Source organism: Colossoma macropomum, unplaced genomic scaffold (genome assembly GCF_904425465.1).
Source record: "Colossoma macropomum unplaced genomic scaffold, Colossoma_macropomum, whole genome shotgun sequence".
NCBI classification, from domain to species: domain Eukaryota; kingdom Metazoa; phylum Chordata; class Actinopteri; order Characiformes; family Serrasalmidae; genus Colossoma; species Colossoma macropomum.
In genome coordinates this window covers 35,304,427-35,321,570 of record NW_023494790.1, presented here as the reverse complement: position 1 = coordinate 35,321,570, position 17,144 = coordinate 35,304,427, and the positions used below count along the sequence as shown (strand labels likewise).

Sequence of the window (17,144 nt, the reverse complement as noted above, 5' to 3'; positions counted from 1 at the left end):
GGCCCATTTTATTACGTTCATGGCGGAGGGGGTTTTAAGTTTTAAAATAGTCCCCAAGAAAAAAAAATATTTTTTAATTTCCCTTTATTTTAACATCATCAACCTTGCATATAAAACTCACTGGTGGTTTGGGATAGTAAATTAAATGTCTATGTTTGTGCTGTAAACATCAAGACATCTGCTTCCGTTCTCCACTGCTGGAAAGTATTAATTAAGAGCTTAATTATGCAGAAATTTTGAAAAGTCGGTGCAGCTCCCCTTTAAGCCGCTCCGTCTTGGCTCCGAGCGGCGCGATCGATTAGTCAGGTCTGAGCCCGATGGAGGACTGAGCTGCTGTGGAGGCTTTGGGGCTAACGATTCAACCTTCTGACTGTTTTGTGGTTTTTCTTCTTTCTCCGAGTAAAAGTCATTCATGAGCCTGAATGCGAGCGGATTTGGGGAGCTAAGCGGCGGTCGGGAGCAGATGAGCGGCGGCAGAAGTGAGCTAGTCCGCCACGGCCATTGTGCTGGAGGTAAAACAGCAGGAAAAGAGGACACAAAGCTGAACCGCACCGAGCGCTAAGCTACAACATTTGGACCAAACGTCTTATTTGGAGGCCAGCTGGGAGAAACAGAGGGCCTAGCTAGGCTCTGCAGGGTCCTATAGGGCCTACACGAGTGGCTGGACAGTTTAAGCTCATTTACTTTATCCGCTAGACGAGCCTGAATCTGGCTTCCTATTCGAATTCCCCGTTCCACCTTAAATGGTGCAGCAGCTACGCTCTGGCGCCTCGGGCTCGGTACTGTAACTGCTGCAGCATTTAAGGTGGAACGGAAAATTCGAATAAGAAGCTAACTTAAGCTGATGTGTGTGTGTCCAAGTCGTGTTCTGTGTCCAGCCTGTGTTTGACCAGTAGGCCTTGTAGTTTGCATCCATTCACTGCAGTACAGACAGATAAGAGCAGTAAGGGAGATGAATGTTGCCCCTAATGGACTGTCAGGCACTCTATGTGGGCAGTTCTCAGTGGAGTGGACATTCATTTTCAGAGGGTTTAATACAGGCATATTTAACTTCTAGTACTATATACATCTGATATAGTGGATTTGAGGCTGTGAGGTTGCTCCACAGCATCTGATTGCTGGGAATATTGCTGTCTCATGCCGTGTGTGTGTGTGTGTGTGTGTGTCCCTTTTGTTTGCCGTAGCCCCCGCACTACAGCATGTAGAGACGGCAGCGCCTTCCCCTTCTGGTCTTTGCAAATGAAAATGGAGGAGATGGCCCTGTCCGGCATGGACAACAGTAAGATGGAGGTGGGTTATTGTTCTTGTGTGTGTTTATGTAGAAGTCTGTCTGTGTTGAGTTCCAGGCTGAGATGCTCCGGCTTACATCGCCTCGTAAACATCGGATTGCAGTCAAGGGCACGCTGAACGTGTTACGAGGTGTCCACTGATACATTCACCAGTATGGACCCGTCACCACACCTAAAAACAAGCCCTCTGCACGGCTTTGCTCATCCCATCCAGGGAGGTGTTGCCGTCACTGCATTCGTGCTGCAGCATCTTCAAATCACAATACGATTCAGAATGCGGGCCGGTCCTCGGGGACCCTCGGAACGGTCCACGTTTGTGCTCCCACTCACAACTCGTACACAAAATATGGACTGTCTGGGGTGATACCTGATTGGTATTCTGTGCCCGCTGGGATCAGCTGTACAGTGCATTGTAGGATTATAAGTAGGCTGCAACTTAGTTATTTGTATGATTGATTAATGTAGTGGCTTATTTGATTAATTACGCCTCCTACAGTTGCCTCGCACTTCGCCCCATCAATCAAAGTCCTAATAGGAGGGTCCGTCTACTCAAACTTGTTTTCAGCCGAGACTCAGCTTGGACCTAGAGTTCCTAATAAGGCCATGATGCCATCTAAGGCTTTGTTCACACAGCAGGTAAAAGTGGCCCAAATCTGATCTTTTTCTTCATTTGTGGCACAGATGTGTGGCTGTGTACAGATAAACACACTGAATCTGACATTTTCAATTCTGATTTAAGACACTTTCATATGTGGTACTGAAATCCGATCTGTGGATTCGTCATAATTTTGCACTGCTGGGACTCCTAAAATGATTAGAGACCCTCTGTGTTTGAAGAGATTTCTAAAGAAATACCGAACACGGTCGTAGGAGAACGAGGCTGCAGCGTCAAAGAACAGTTAAAAGTCTGAAAGCAAAGTTTAAAGAATCCAACGACACGAAGTGACCGCGCCCTTTTTATGACAAGCTCGAACACATTCTGGGTGATGAGCCCAGCTGTGAGTCAGTGAAGCTTCATGATGGCTCATGTGATGCTGGTGAAGATGAAGCTGAACCCTTTGGGAGTGACTGGCGTTCGTTGGCAGTCATGATTGTTTACCTCTGGATGAGCTGCGTGACGCTCTGCTCTTTTGCGCATGCGGGTCCGTTTAGGAGCTGATCTGTTCAGATTGATGTCGTATACAGATCACATTTAAAAGATAATGTGAACAGCCAAACAGGAAAATCGAAGAGAAAATCAGAAAAAAAATTGGTGAGAAAATCAGATTTGGGCCACTTTTACCTGCTGTGTGAACTTAGCCTAAGTGATCTATTATAACAAAACAATAGAAACCATGTCGCCCCCTACACTTCCTGTAGTGTATTGCAGTCTGTCAACTAAGGATTATTTCTTGTATAATAGACTGTTGTTTGATTAGTTGAACCTTTACGGCTTCTATGGTTTCTTCTCAGTTTCATCACAGCACTGCCAAACTTATATAAACATAAACGTTTAAAAATGTAGAAATTGGGCCAAGATCCACCTGGATTGACTTTACAGAGAAATACAACATACATTTCTGAGGGATTACATATGCAAAACAATATAATAGAATGTATTCCAACATGCAAACATTTGAGCACCGTTGCTCAGCGTCACCTAAACATTCTGCTCTTCAAAATCTGATGATGGGCAATAATCAGTGAAATACTGATTTGAAATATTGGTTAAATATCTGCTGATTCCTGTTATTTTCAGTCATACAAGACCAGATTCTTGTGAGTGGAGAGTTATGATATTTTTTAATTTTTTTTTTTTTTACAAAACAGTGCAGGGAGTCATTATACCTGAGATTTCACCACAGTTTGATTCAATTATGATTCTTTAAGAAAGGATTCACTTCATTGTTATATTTCACTTTTAATCTAACTTTGATTCAATTACGATTCTTTCTGCAACGATTCAGTGCATCATTATACCTGAGATTTCACCATGATTCGAATCAGTTATGATTCTTTAGAAAACAGTTCACTGCATTGTTATATTTCACATTGCACCATTGTTTGATTCAATTATGATTCTTTACGAATTAATTCAGTGCATCGTTTATCTCAGATTTCACCACGATTCGATTAGATTCAACTTGAAACAATTTGATTCAGTTATGATTCCTTATGAAACGATTCATTGTATTGTTATATTTCACATTGCACCAGTCATACAAGACCACATTCCAGTGAGTGGAGAGAGACCCATATATCTGAAAACTGAAAACCAGATTAATGCCCTAAAAACGTATTTAAAAGCACTGGTTTTGCATAAATAGCATGTAGCGTTTAGCTCAAAGAACAAAAAGATTTTCTGGGTTGTTTAGACTACTAGGCATGTGCACTTTAGAGGTCTGCATGGGCTTAATTATTAGTGCCCGCATCCACCCACATAGACTACCAGTCACGTGCGCACCCGACTGCAAAATCTAGTGCCCTTTTTTTCCTGCACCTGTCCGCTTCAACCACACGCCACGTCTCCACTATGTGGGGCTTTGCCTGTGATCCTCGTCCACGCCTGCCTGCGTTTGCCGTAATTCATATCATTGAATCCGTGCGAACTCAAGTGCACAGTCGTTAAAGCAAAAGAGGGACCAATACTAAGAAATTCATGTAAATAATTTGTTTTACAGTTTCTACTGTTCGTTCAGATTGTTTTACTGATAATATAATTTGTAATGAAACATTTTGTATTAAATTAGGAAAGCGTTTTCAATAGTGGTCTCAGACTTTTGGTCCTTATAAGTGTTTTTTTGGTGCTATACTGTTGGGAATAGGATCAAAATGCTGGTAGGAACAAAAGAGAGCAGAGAAGTAAGACTGCGTCATACTTCATTTGCATTAAGTTGAGAAAATCTCCAAACTAGTGCACTGTATGCTGAACAGGGCGTAGCTGAGGATACAGCCTGTGTTGTGACTGGTGTGTTTTTCTGATTGTGGTGACCACTATAATGCTCTTCCAGGGCATCGCTCAGGAGATCCTGGCTGACCTGGTGGAGGACGCTTGTTTGGGGCTGTGCTTTGAGGTGCACAGGGCCGTCAAGCAGGGCTACTTCTTCCTTGACGACACTGACCAGGAGAGCACCAAGGACTTTGGTAAACGCCCACCTTCCTTAAAGTGCACGTGGCTCTGTAACAGTGATCCTTATTCAGTGAACTGAATGTAAATCTCTGACCAACAACAGTTCAGTTCAGTTATGATTTATTGCAAAACAGTACAAAACAGTGAGCCATTCTATCTCCCAATTAACCACAATGTGATTCAGTTATGATTCTTTAAGAAACGATTCACTGCATTGTTATGTTTCACTTTTCACCAAAATTTGATTCACGTATGATTCTTTCTGCAGTGATTCAGTGCATCATTATATCTCAGATTTCCCCAGGATTTGGTTTACTTATGATTGTTCAAGAAACGTTTCACTGCATTGTTGTATTTCACTTTCCAAAATTTGATTCAATTATGATTCCTTATGAAACGATTCACTGCATTATTTCTCCCATTTCAACACAGTTTGATTTAATTATGAGTCTTTAAGAAGTGATTCACTGCATTGTTATATTTCACTTTTCACAGAAATTTGATTCAAGTATGATTCTTTCTGCAGTGATTCAGTGCATCATTATATCTCAGGTTTCCCCAGGATTTGATTCACGTATGATTCTTTTAAGAAACGATTCACTGCATTGTTATATTTCACTTTTCACCAAAATTTGATTCAATTATGATTCCTTATGAAGCAATTCACTGCATTGGTGTATCTCACGTCACCACAGTTTGACTCAACTATGATTCTTTACAAAAAGTGATTCAGACATCCTTACATCTCATGTTTCACCATGATTTCATTCAATTCTGTTTTTTTTTTGTTAATGATCTTCCATTTCACCAGAATTTGATTGTTATTTTGTGTTGCTACGATTCAGTATTAGTTTTTTTTATTTCATACATTTTTCCAATTAAAATTATTCGATTTTTTTTTTTTTAATTCTGAAAATGCAAATGTAATGTAAATGTAGTGCAGAGGATTCACAATCACAGTCCTGGTGACCCCATACTCCATACTTACAAGCTCCTCGTAGGCTGGATTGGATGTGTTAAAGGAGGCAAAACACAAAAATATATAGAGCATGGGGTTGTTAAGGCTGGGATATTCGGTGACGTTCCACATCGGGATGCACGTTGATATTGGAATCACATGTGTATCGACAGAAATTGCTTTAAAAAAAAAAATCAGACAGCTGGGTTACTACTAGGGCCGTTTCATTTTTGGGGAAAATATCTAATTATGATTTAAATGTGATTATTTTAAATGAAGCTCCAGGTCTTTTGTTTTTCTCAAGAAGATCAGCACATCCGTTTTTTAAGGATAGGCTTTGTGTTATTAGGTTGTATTTTTAGTAACTTAAGGCAACAGGATAGAATTAAAATTGCACCTCTTGCGATGTGAAAATTGAGATTTTGGTATAAAAACGGTGAATCGTCCAGCCTTCACTGAAATATCTGCCTTTTATTCTTTTTACTGCATTAGTAATTCTACACGTTATATTTCCCTTTTATGCAAATCCAGGTAGATTTAGCCCCAGTTTCTACATTTCGTAAACTTTTTAAGCATCAGTATCGACAGATTTATACACATTTTATAGGATAACAGCATCGGCCCTCAATTCCCATATCGGTGCATTCCTTGTTCCATGTCATGGGATCATTTTGGACTTGTTTGTATGTACTTGTGATTTGATATTTGACTAACAAATAGAACAGCTGATTTAATATGTGTGTGGGCAAGTTTGGCAAATTATGGGTAATGTTTGCAAGATTGGCAAACTGGCAAACCTTTGAATTCATTAAGTTGCTAGCAGTCTAAACGAAAAGTGCTCGTACAGCAGCCCCCATGTGTCAAACACAAGGCCCACAGGCCAAGTCAGGCCCGTGGCACAATTCTGTTCGGCCTGCAAAATTATTTTAGTTTTCTATTAATGTTGGCCCATTTCGCCATGAGCTGCACTACAGTTCCCAGCATGCACTGTAACATAATGTGTGCTCCCACCCCCTCCCCAACAACAATCTATGGGACAGCACCAAGCAAATGGGCGGTTTTACAAACCTACTGTACTTTGGGGACATTTAAAGAGGTTCAGCACTGATCTGCGGCTAATATAGTCTATTAATTTATATAAAACAAGTAGTTTTCATAAAAGATTATTTTTAAAACACTGAATCGTTTTTTGCCGTTGTAGTTTTGGCATTTTTTGAACAAACAGTGGCCAGTTGGAGTCGTGGCAAAATGTTAAGTAAGAATAAAATAGAAACACAGCTGGACATCAGATTTGTTGAGATTTTGGCTCTTTTAATGGTTGAGTTTGACACCCCTGCGCTAGCCTGACCTTGATTTCACACTCCTCATGTTCTTGCATGTCCATGGTTTTCTCCTCTATGTGGTTGTTGTTGTTGTTGTTGTTGTTGTTGTTAATATCAACAGAACATGTTCCCATGTGTGCGTGTAAACAATGTCTGAATCTCTCCACCACGATCCCTTTCACCTGAACTCTCCCTTTGTTTCCCACTGGCAGAAATCGTGGACCAGCCCGGCGTGGACATCTTCGGTCAGGTGTACAACCAGTGGAAGAACAAAGAGTGCGTGTGTCCCAACTGCAGCCGGAGCATCGCCGCGTCCCGCTTCGCCCCTCACCTGGAGAAGTGCCTGGGCATGGGCCGCAACAGCAGCCGCATCGCCAACCGCAGGTACCTCTACGCTTCTTTTCAGCAGTTTGCTCAGAACGAGTCGTTCACTGAAGCGATTCTTTTCTGCTGAATCAGTCACTGATTTCTTTAGCATTTCTGCAGTGAGTGAACCAGCAATGCAACAGATTACATATCAAAATCTCGTCCTTCCTCAGATTAGCCTGTGCGTTAATTTCATTCGATTAGGCCCTGTGCCTGGTGATGGTCACCAAGGCCATTTTCACACTTGGACCATTTCAGCGTCTGAAATGGACACATGGTTTTCTGTGCATATGTGAAGATGTGAAAGGAACTCCCCTCTTTAACAGCCCCAAAAATGAGCCAAACTCAAAGCACCTCTCCAGGTGGTCTCTACGGTTCGTTTGTAGTATTTGTGGTCTGATTGGTTGGTGCGTCGTGAAAACTAAAGAGCCCCAGTTCGCTTTGTGTTTTCGCTTTATAGTTAAAAGGCCTCGAGGCTTATTGTGTAATAAGTGTTCCAGTTTTGTACTGGGTAAAAAAACAGACTACCAAATATCATATTTAAGGTATGGTCACACTTTTGAGTGGTCCTTTTAAATGAAGCAGACCATCAACGGACTCTCAGTAACGTCAAAAGCATATGAGGGTTAGGATTAGGTTTAGGGTTAGGATTAGGGCCAGGGTGAGGGTTAGGATTAGGGTTAGGGTTAGGGCCAGGGTTAGGGTTAGGGTTAGGTTTTGGGATGAGGTTAGGGTTACGGTTAGGGTTAGGGCCAGGGTGAGGGTTAGGTGTTGGGTAAGGTTGGTTTTTGTGTAATGGAAGTAACATATTAACAACACATCTACTTAATGTAAGTAATGTATCAACAGAACATCAAGATAGTTTAAAAACTCGTTCAGAAAGAACAAAACATGTTTTAAAGACTCATCACTGCTTCACCGGCTGTATATCTCCACTGCTTTGTGAATGTTGCTCCAGTAGACTTAATCTGGCTTGATGATTAGCGGATGGTCTCACGCAGAAGTGTTAAAACAGAGAAAATCAGGGGGGGGAATCTTTTAAAGGACTAGTTTGGCAAATAACCAGTTTCTCTTCTTACCCCAAATGTAGTCAATCAGCCAAACATATTTGGTGTCTTCGGTTTGCTGTGTTACCCTGCGTTTACACCGGCAGCGACTTTTCGCCTTTTGTCGCCCAAATCGCTGATCGCTCAACGGTGTTTCTGGACTTGAGTGGACCGTTGGTTGCCATGGTTTCACTAACGCACAAATCAGATGATCTAGAAATGAATATCCTGGTGAGAAATCGGTCGTGTGCTTATTTTTATTTAATCCCCGTGTCTGTGCAGTCAGTTTGTGAGGAAAACGCTATTCGGTTTTTGTGATTATCATCTATTTGCGACGAAAGCACCGCTGCCATTATTCCATCTCTAGTAGGAACAATTATCTAGGAACCAAAAATGGAGCCTAATGTTTCACAGTGGCTGAGGTAAAGCGTGTACTACGCTGCTCAGTGCTCAATTCCTATTGGTAATCCCCACATCGCTTCACTCCTTATTTGCATAAAGTTAAACTCCACTCAACTTTGTCGCGTTGCTGACTCCGCCCACTTCACAGCCAACGTTTGCTCCGCCTCCCGTCGCCGGAAATCACCAGCTCCCATTGAAAATGAATGACCTCCGGCCACTTTGTCGTGTTGTGTCCCTGCCGGTGTGAATGCAGGGTTAGGTTTGTGCTGGAGCTTCGATGCTAAATTGGGGAGAAAAACGGGTTTCAACAAAGTCATTTTGATGCCCTCCTGGTTTCATGTAGTGTTTGGTTGAAGTTAGTTGGGAAACTCCGAATCCCAGTCATTATATCATTCTGATTACGCGCCTCATTAAAGTTAACGTGTACTAGTTAATGAGTTAGAGTCAGGTGCGTTGTTAGTAAAGTGGGTATAAATATCACTTTCAAAGAAGCTCAGTCTTTTTTGACTGTGTAGTAATTACATATGTTATTTCACAGCTTTAGTGTCTTTACTGTTACTCTAAAATAGTAACATATAGAGAAAGAAAACAGTACAAATAAAGAAAACCCTTCATTAAGCAGGTTTGTCTAAACCTTTGACTGCTGCTGATTTTGCTTTTCTTTTCTCCCCGTTATTCAGAATAGCCAGTGGCAACAACACAAACAAATCCGAGAGCGATCAAGAGGACAACGATGACGTCAATGACAATGACTGGTCCTACGGGGCAGAAAAGAAAGGTGTGTGTGTGTGTGTGTGTGTGCGTGTGTGCGTGTGCGCTCAGTTATTACAGTGTTTGTCCAGTATTGCTGCTACATTTTTAGGAGCTCTAAAGGCCACTGCACATCAGACACACTGCACTGCGCAGTGTTCAAACGTTTCTAATGAAGCTACACACACTGGCGGCAACGCCCGGATCAATGCACAGTGGTGCTCTGCGTTTCCGAGCACTTGAGTTTTTCAACGTACTGCAGTGAGAGGGCCGCTAAACAGCAATGCACTGCAGCGAGAGGGCCGCTAAACAGCAATGCACTGCAGTGAGAGGGCCGCTAAACAGCAATGCACTGCAGTGAGAGGGCCACTAAACAGCAATGCACTGCAGTGAGAGGGCCGCTTAACAGCAGTGCACTGCAGCGAGAGGGCCACTAAACAGCAATGCACTGCAGTGAGAGGGCCGCTAAACAGCAGTGCACTGCAGCGAGAGGGCCACTAAACAGCAATGCACTGCAGCGAGAGGGCCGCTAAACAGCAATGCACTGCAGCGAGAGGGCCGCTAAAGAGCAGTGCACTGCAGTGAGAGGGCCGCTAAACAGCAATGCACTGCAGCGAGAGGGCCGCTAAACAGCAATGCACTGCAGCGAGAGGGCCGCTAAACAGCAATGCACTGCAGCGAGAGGGCCGCTAAACAGCAATGCACTGCAGCGAGAGGGCCGCTAAACAGCAATGCAGCATTGCCGCTTGGCCGCGTTCTCATTGCATCACTTGCCATTTAGCTGTACTCTTGCAACACTGCATTGCCGTTTAGCGCTGCTCTCATTAGAGAGCTTTCCCGTTTAGCGGCGCACTCGCTGCAGTGCATTGCTGTTTAGTGGCTCTCACTGCAGTGCATTGCTGTTTAGTGGCTCTCACTGCAGTGCTTTGCTGTGTAGTGGCTCTCTCACTGCAGTGCTTTGCTGTGTAGTGGCTCTCTCACTGCAGTGCTTTGCTGTTTAGCGGCCCTCTCACTGCAGTGCTTTGCTGTTTAGCGGCCCTCTCACTGCAGTGCTTTGCTGTGTAGTAGCCCTCTCACTGCAGTGCTTTGCTGTGTAGTGGCTCTCTCACTGCAGTGCTTTGCTGTGTAGTGGCTCTCTCACTGCAGTGCTTTGCTGTTTAGCGGCCCTCTCGCTGCAGTGCTTTGCTGTTTAGCGGCCCTCTCGCTGCAGTGCTTTGCTGTTTAGCGGCCCTCTCACTGCAGTGCTTTGCTGTTTAGCGGCTCTCTCACTGCAATGCATTGCTGTTTAGCGGTGCACTCACGCTGCAGTACATTGCCGCTTAGCAGCCCTCTTGCTGTGTCACATTGCCGTTTAGCGGCCCTCTCGCTGTGTTGCATTGCCGTTTAGCTGCGCTCCTCCCGCCATGCGTTACCATTTAGTGGCACTCACTGCAACACGTTGCTGTTTACCAGAGCTCTCACTGCGATGCTTTGCGCGCTCTCGCGCTGAAGTATGCTATGTAGTTTATTAGCACTTTGCACTGTCTCTGCTATGGTGAGCCATATCCAGTGTGCAGCGGCCTTATAATTAAATATACAATATAAGATGTGCCATAACGTTAGTGCAGGACACTTTATATTGTTTTTTTTTTTTTTTTTTTCTTTCATTAAACCATGTTTGTCTACAAGTGTGAGAATGAATTATGCCACTTTTATGTGTATCTTTTGACCCTTGTTTTATTTTGTGTTGCAGCCAAGAAGAGAAAAGCAGATAAGGTATTTTTCCATTCTTTAAATGATGCTTTGAAATTTCAGTAAAAAGAAAACCCCCCTTATTTACAAAGCAACAAATAAACATTTCTGAAAAGCTAATTCCTGTAACTGCAAGAAGGTTTTGTATTCACACAGTGGGCCTTAAAGTGACAGACATTTGTTCCATTCATAACACTGTTATAAAGCCTCATTCTCTAATGGAGCTGGAGTGGAAATACGTAGTGAAACTGGTATGGTTTGCTTAATTCACCTTCTCAATTCGGTCACCCGAGAATGATGATTTATACCAGTGTTATAAATTGAACAAATGTTTTTTTCAAAGGAAAGGCATTTTTCAGATTAAAAAAGTTATGATTCATCATCCCTGTGTAATTGAACTTATAAGGCAGAGGCCTAGATAAGAAAACAAGGAGTAGGAGGTCCCTGTCTTTGTTTCTACTTGAGTTCCTGCTTTTAAATGTGCTTAAGCATCAGAAATACTGTGTGTTATTAAAGTTATTCTTTGACAGTGTACAGTTTCGATTAAGATCTGTGTGACTACAGTTTAGGGGCCCCTTTATGTCAGTACAGTGTCATTTATTTTGTAAAACCACATGTCATCTTGTGATTAATGGCATAAGCTGTTCAGAAATAATCAAGTACTGCTTTATAAATATGTTATTCAGTATTTATGCATGTGATGAACTCCTTATGAAGGTAGCCTTCAAATAAAGGCAAAACAAACACAATTTCAGTACAGTTTCTATTTAATATTATTAACCAGCAAGTCTTGGCTGTCCTTTTTTGGTGAGTTTTTCTATGCTCTTGTGTTCCATACAAAAAATCTGTAGTTAGATTTTTCAAGTCTCTTATTTCTTTTCTCCACAGAATTCAAATTCACCAAGAAGATCCAAATCGTTAAAACACAAAAATGGTGAGTCTGTGCACTTATATGGGATGAAATACCAAAATGTAACAGCAAAACACGTATATGGAACAGTAAAACAGTAGTAAATAAGAAGAACTGTTTATATTAGGGCTGTGAAATGATTAACACAATTAACTGTATTTGTCTTATTTGCTCAAATAAAAAAATGTATAATGTATGTATGTGTATGTGTATGTATATGTATGTATATGTATATGTGTGTATGTATATATTTTTATATATATATATGTATGTGTACACACACACCCACACACAGAGTCAACAATGGTTTCAGCTCTTCCATGATTGTAGCTGGAGCTTTCCACTTCATCCTCCATAGTTCTCACTTTATTCAGACACATTTTCCATATCTGTAAGACCATAACGTTGCATGAACGTGTTTACTGGAATGATGTAATCGTCTGATGTTCCTAACATCTCCAACAATATGAATTGTCCATGTAGGAGTGAGGATGACCGACTGACGAAGATCCGTGTTCGTCCTTCAGCTTTGCTGGGCTCCAAGCGACGCGGCGAGAACCAGGAGAGTTCGTGTGTGTTGCTAAGTGATGGGTCGTTTCCACAGTAACAACGTTGTCGACGGGAGGCCCCTCCAGTCACTACCCACAATGCCGTTCGGCTCGGCTCACCTTGAGAAGCAGATGCATGACCCTCGAACTGCGCCTGAGCGGCAGAAGCGACATCGATTAGCTTCATCATTCAGTTTACACAAGTGTTTGTTTTAATTCGTCTGGAATATTTTGCACAATTAATCGATGTTGTGTTGATCGTCTCGTCTTGACACCGTAGCTTGATAGTTCTTCAGCCTGACAGTGTGGAACGTGCACAATAAGGGAAGCTCTCAGGGAGGACGTGGGCGGGGCCATTGGTTACAGTGGCAGGTGGGAGTAGCTGAGCACGGAGTGATGGATTCCTCCCTTCAAGACTGATCCTGTCTCTGAGCTCTCATTCAGAGGATGTTTTTAAGAGAAGGAACCATAAAGTCAGGACTGATAAATCATCAATCACTATGCTGCTTTTCACCTGTTCTCAAGGCTAAAGAACTGCAACGCCTTGACGAATAATTATGATCTTCACACTATTACAGGAAAAAAAAATTAAATTAATCTTTGGGACTGTATATGGACACTTGAACTTGCCACTGACAAAGACGTACCTATTCCTTTTAGGGGAACGAATCAAGGCTTGAGTTTCTCCTTTTATCGTTTTGCATTTTCGGTCTCGTTTCTGTGTACTAGATGTTTACAGTGTAAGGAATCGTGTGTCTTCACTGTGTTGTAACTGTACATATATTTGACTAGGTGAAAAATGCTGCTATCCTGGCCATGAGCCGTGTGCTTGTGGACATGTCACGTGTAATAAACGATCAGAACCTTGAACGTGTGTAGTCCCTGACCACTTTATTAGAAACTCCTGCCTTGTGGCCCCACCTTTTTGCTGTACGGTTAGACCGGCCCTTTCCGTACCAGTTTTAATAAGCTCTCATCTACTTGGCCTCACCATTTTTTCCCCGGGGGACGTCCCATTACTGTATTACCTCAATTGAAGGTTCTTAGTTCTGTAGATCAGGTGAATGTAGGTGCTAGTTTAAGCACTTATGTTCACTTAAAAAGAAAGCATTGCTCATTTTCCTTTTTAAACCCACCCAAAAAAAACTCACTCATATGTGTTTTTAAAGTGGTTAGCTTCTCTTGGACAGCTTATTACTATTACTATATTGTCACAAGTGAGCTTTAGCCTATCACGTATCATAAAATAAGCAAATGAGAGGATGTGGCAGGCGCAGGAGGCGGCGTGGGGTCAGAGCCCAAGCCCCAAACGCTGACGATCCCAGGAAACGCAGCAAAAACAGCACAGCTGGCTTTTTCTTAAGGGGAGCTAAGCTGAAAGGGAGAGAACATTACCCTAACGTCCCACAGCAACACCGTGTGAGGTCAGTCCCGGGGTCCTTCGGACGTTCTCGTTGCCGGTTGAGACTCAGGCTCTGGCCCTCACCTCCGCATGGCGCTGTTAGAGTTGCAGTAAGTGTGCTACAGTTTCATGCTGCTCTAGTAGCTTAGCATGCTGCAGTTTCGCTACACTTTCACCACAGCACAGATTCATTTTTGTGAGTTTTCAGAATAAACATTTAGTTTTAAGTGAGTGTATTTGTGTATTTTTGTGTGGAGCTGTTAGCCTAAGCTAATTTTGCCACATTTGACCACACTCACTAGAAGCTAGCGTTAGATTAGCGAGAACAGCTTTAGGCCCAACCACACAGGTTTATTCCGGCTCAGTGAAGCCTCACTGACGCAGGTTTAGAGAATACAGACTCAAATCTTAGCGGATAAATCTGTGGTGTTATGTGTGAAGCTGTTAGCTTAAGCTACTTTAGATGTATATCCTTGTTAGCACCAGAGGCTAACATTAGCGTGGCAAGAAGGTGAAATCACCAGCGATTCGGGTCACTGACGCTGCACTGAGGCTAATTTAGAGAATAAAGACTCAAATCTGAGCGAGTGAAATCGAGTGGCTGGTGCTGAACTAACAGACAGAACCTTTTTGATTATTAAAGTTACAGTGGAAGCTTATTTTAGTTTCTGCTCTGTCTCGTATCAAGCTGTTCAGTCTGTAACAGAGTTGGGGTGCAAGGCAGTGGGGAGGGGGCAGAGCTTATAAACGGGGCAACAACAGGATGTTTAGAATTTGAATAATTGTGCATATTCATATGTCTTTGCAGTCTTAATGAGTGTTGAGGTTTAGGGATGTTCCCATGCAAATTTTTAGTAGTTTCTTCAGCATAATATTTAACAACTTATCATTTAGCATTGACGATTTTTTTTGTATTTATACATTTATTGGTTCTTTAACATTTCAGAACCACAGCATTCAGTTTGCTGCGCTCAGACTGGGATTTAGATGATCTCGTAATAAACGTCTAAAGGCAGCCATGACAAATTCTGGGCTAAATGTAGGCAGACTTATCAAGGTGGGAACAAACTGAGTGTGAAATTTCTAAACCAGTCAATAGCCTTGTTCAAAGTAGGGGTCAATGGTGCAGTCATGAACAGTGCGGACGGACAACAAGCCCATTACTGCATTAAGACACACTCGGTTTTTTTATATATTCAAATCTCAACTTATTTAAGTCTTTAACTAACGTAGTTGTGACTCACTGAGTGATTCCCTTTAACTCAGTAAAACAGTGCCTTTCTTCACATTTCAAACAAATAAAGGGGAAGAAAATGCTGAGACCCAGCAGGGAGATGGGCAGCTGTGGTCAGGAACTGACAATGGTGAATGCAGAAGTAGGAACAGCAAGTACCGCCACCAAACAGGAACCACCAAACTGCCAGCGTTTGCCATTTTTGGCCTCTGCATCTGCTCTGCTGCAAATCATGGACCTTGATGTCCACCGTAACAAGAAACTTGAAGGGCCTGTACCACGATTTCTTTAATGAAAAAACTTTAATGAACACCGGTGAAAGTTTCAAAATGTCCTTTTCACTCTCCAGTCCATAAAATCAAGTCTGTTTTTAGTTCGGCATGAATGCATTTACACATTTTTACACATCACCTCCCATTCAGCCTGCCGCAGTTTAGCTCCACCCATTCCAAATGAAGTGATGCGGAGTGTTGTTCCTGCAGAGTTATTGATAAATGGATTGTCACAGAAAATTGACACTGATGTTGGACGAGAGGGCCTGGCTCACAATCTCCGTTCTAGTTCATCTCAAAGGTGTTTGATGGGGTTGAGATCAGGGCTCTGTGAGGGCCAGTCAAGCTCTTCCACACCAAACTCACCCAGTCAGGCCTTTATGGAGCTGCTTTGAGCACTGGGGCTCAGTCATGCTGGAACAGGAAAGGTTCTTCCCCAAACTGTTCCCACAAAGATGGAAGCGTACAATTGTCCAAAATGTCTTGGTGCTGAAGCATTAAGATTTCCTTCACTGGAACTAAGGGTTCTAGACCAACCCCTGAATAACAACCCCATATCATCATCCCTCCTCCACCAAACTCTACAGCTGGCACAGTGCAGTCAGGCAGGTAACGTTCTCCTGGCATTCGCCAAACCCAGACCCATTTCGTGAAGCTTGTAATGCACAGTTCCTTTGCTGATGTTGCTTCCAAAGGCAATTTGGAAGTGATTCGCTCACTCTCTGAGTTTGTGTGGTCTACCGCTTCGTGGCTGAGCTATTGTTGCCCCTAGATGCTTCCATTTCACAATAGTACCACTTACAGTTGACAGGGGCAGAACTAGCAGGACAAAATTTCACAAACATCCTACGACAGTGCCACGTTCAAAGTCACTGAGCCCGTCAGTACGAGCCATTCTACTGCCAGCGTTTGTCTACGGAGACTGCAAGGCTGGGTGCTTCATTTTATCCACCTTTATCCACCGAATAATTAGAAGGCGTGTACCCATACTTTTGTCCATACAGTGTATCTCACTAAAGTTGAACCACCGTATATGTTGACATATATGAAAACAGTGATGAAGAGTGAGAGCGATGATTTTCACCGGATTATGCCCAAACCTGTTGGTTATACTTCAAAAGAAACTACTCACTGAGTGTCAGTTATGCACTTCGGCCTTAATAAAAGAGAGTCTAGTGACACACTCAGCTGACCTCAGCTAGGGCTGATCGATTTGAGTAGAATATTTAACTGCGATTTATCTGACCACTATTGCAATTTAAAATTTAACTTACCTACCTACAAGCAGTTCACAGAAGCTCTGTGTTATTAGGCTAAATTTTCCCACTTAAAATTTCTTGATAATGTAGACCAGAATTACAATTGCAGTCCTTGCGATTTGAAAATTACACTCTTTCAAACTGCGGTTTCGATATAAAAGCTATATATATATATATATATATATATATGTGCCCTACACTCACAGCCCACAATTCGATTCTTGATTCTGGCTTCACGATTCGATATTTCTCACGATAAAAACAATGTAATTGCATTCAATGCCATGACTGGGGGCAGTCGTGGGCTGGAGGTTTGGGAACCAACCCTGTGACCGGAAAATGGCTCGATCCCCAGAGCCAACAGCACATGACTGAGGGGCCCTTGAGCAAGACACCCAACCCCCAACTGCTCTCAGGGCGCCACGGATAGGGCTGCCCACCGCTCCGGGCAAGTGTGCTCACTGCCCCCCAGTGTGTGTGTGTGTGTGTGCTCACTAGTGTGTATGTGGTGTTTCACTGCACGGATGGGTCAAATGCAGAGGTGAA

At 42.7% G+C, this 17,144-nt stretch overlaps 1 protein-coding gene across 1 annotated transcript; it reads left to right on the top strand.

Annotated features, from left to right (window-relative positions):
* The first annotated feature begins 318 nt into the window (after nt 1–318).
* Nucleotides 319–13,301, top strand: si:dkeyp-118b1.2 (uncharacterized protein LOC559983 homolog). The gene is made up of 8 exons (XM_036573208.1): nt 319–512; nt 1,185–1,290; nt 4,280–4,412; nt 6,891–7,062; nt 9,173–9,270; nt 10,975–10,997; nt 11,862–11,907; nt 12,367–13,301. The coding sequence occupies exons 2-8, from the start codon at nt 1,240–1,242 to the stop codon at nt 12,384–12,386; spliced, it is 543 nt and encodes a 180-aa protein (XP_036429101.1). The 5' UTR covers nt 319–512; nt 1,185–1,239; the 3' UTR covers nt 12,387–13,301.
* Nucleotides 13,302–17,144: the final 3,843 nt, after the last annotated feature.

Bases quoted from the DNA above. Each gene is read 5' to 3' on its own strand.
- si:dkeyp-118b1.2 (XM_036573208.1), top strand. From the start codon at position 1,240: ATGAAAATGGAGGAGATGGCCCTGTCCGGCATGGACAACAGTAAGATG. The intron at 4,413-6,890 runs GTAAACGCCCAC...TCCCACTGGCAG, and splicing joins GGAGAGCACCAAGGACTTTG to AAATCGTGGACCAGCCCGGC. The intron at 7,063-9,172 runs GTACCTCTACGC...CCCGTTATTCAG, and splicing joins AGCCGCATCGCCAACCGCAG to AATAGCCAGTGGCAACAACA.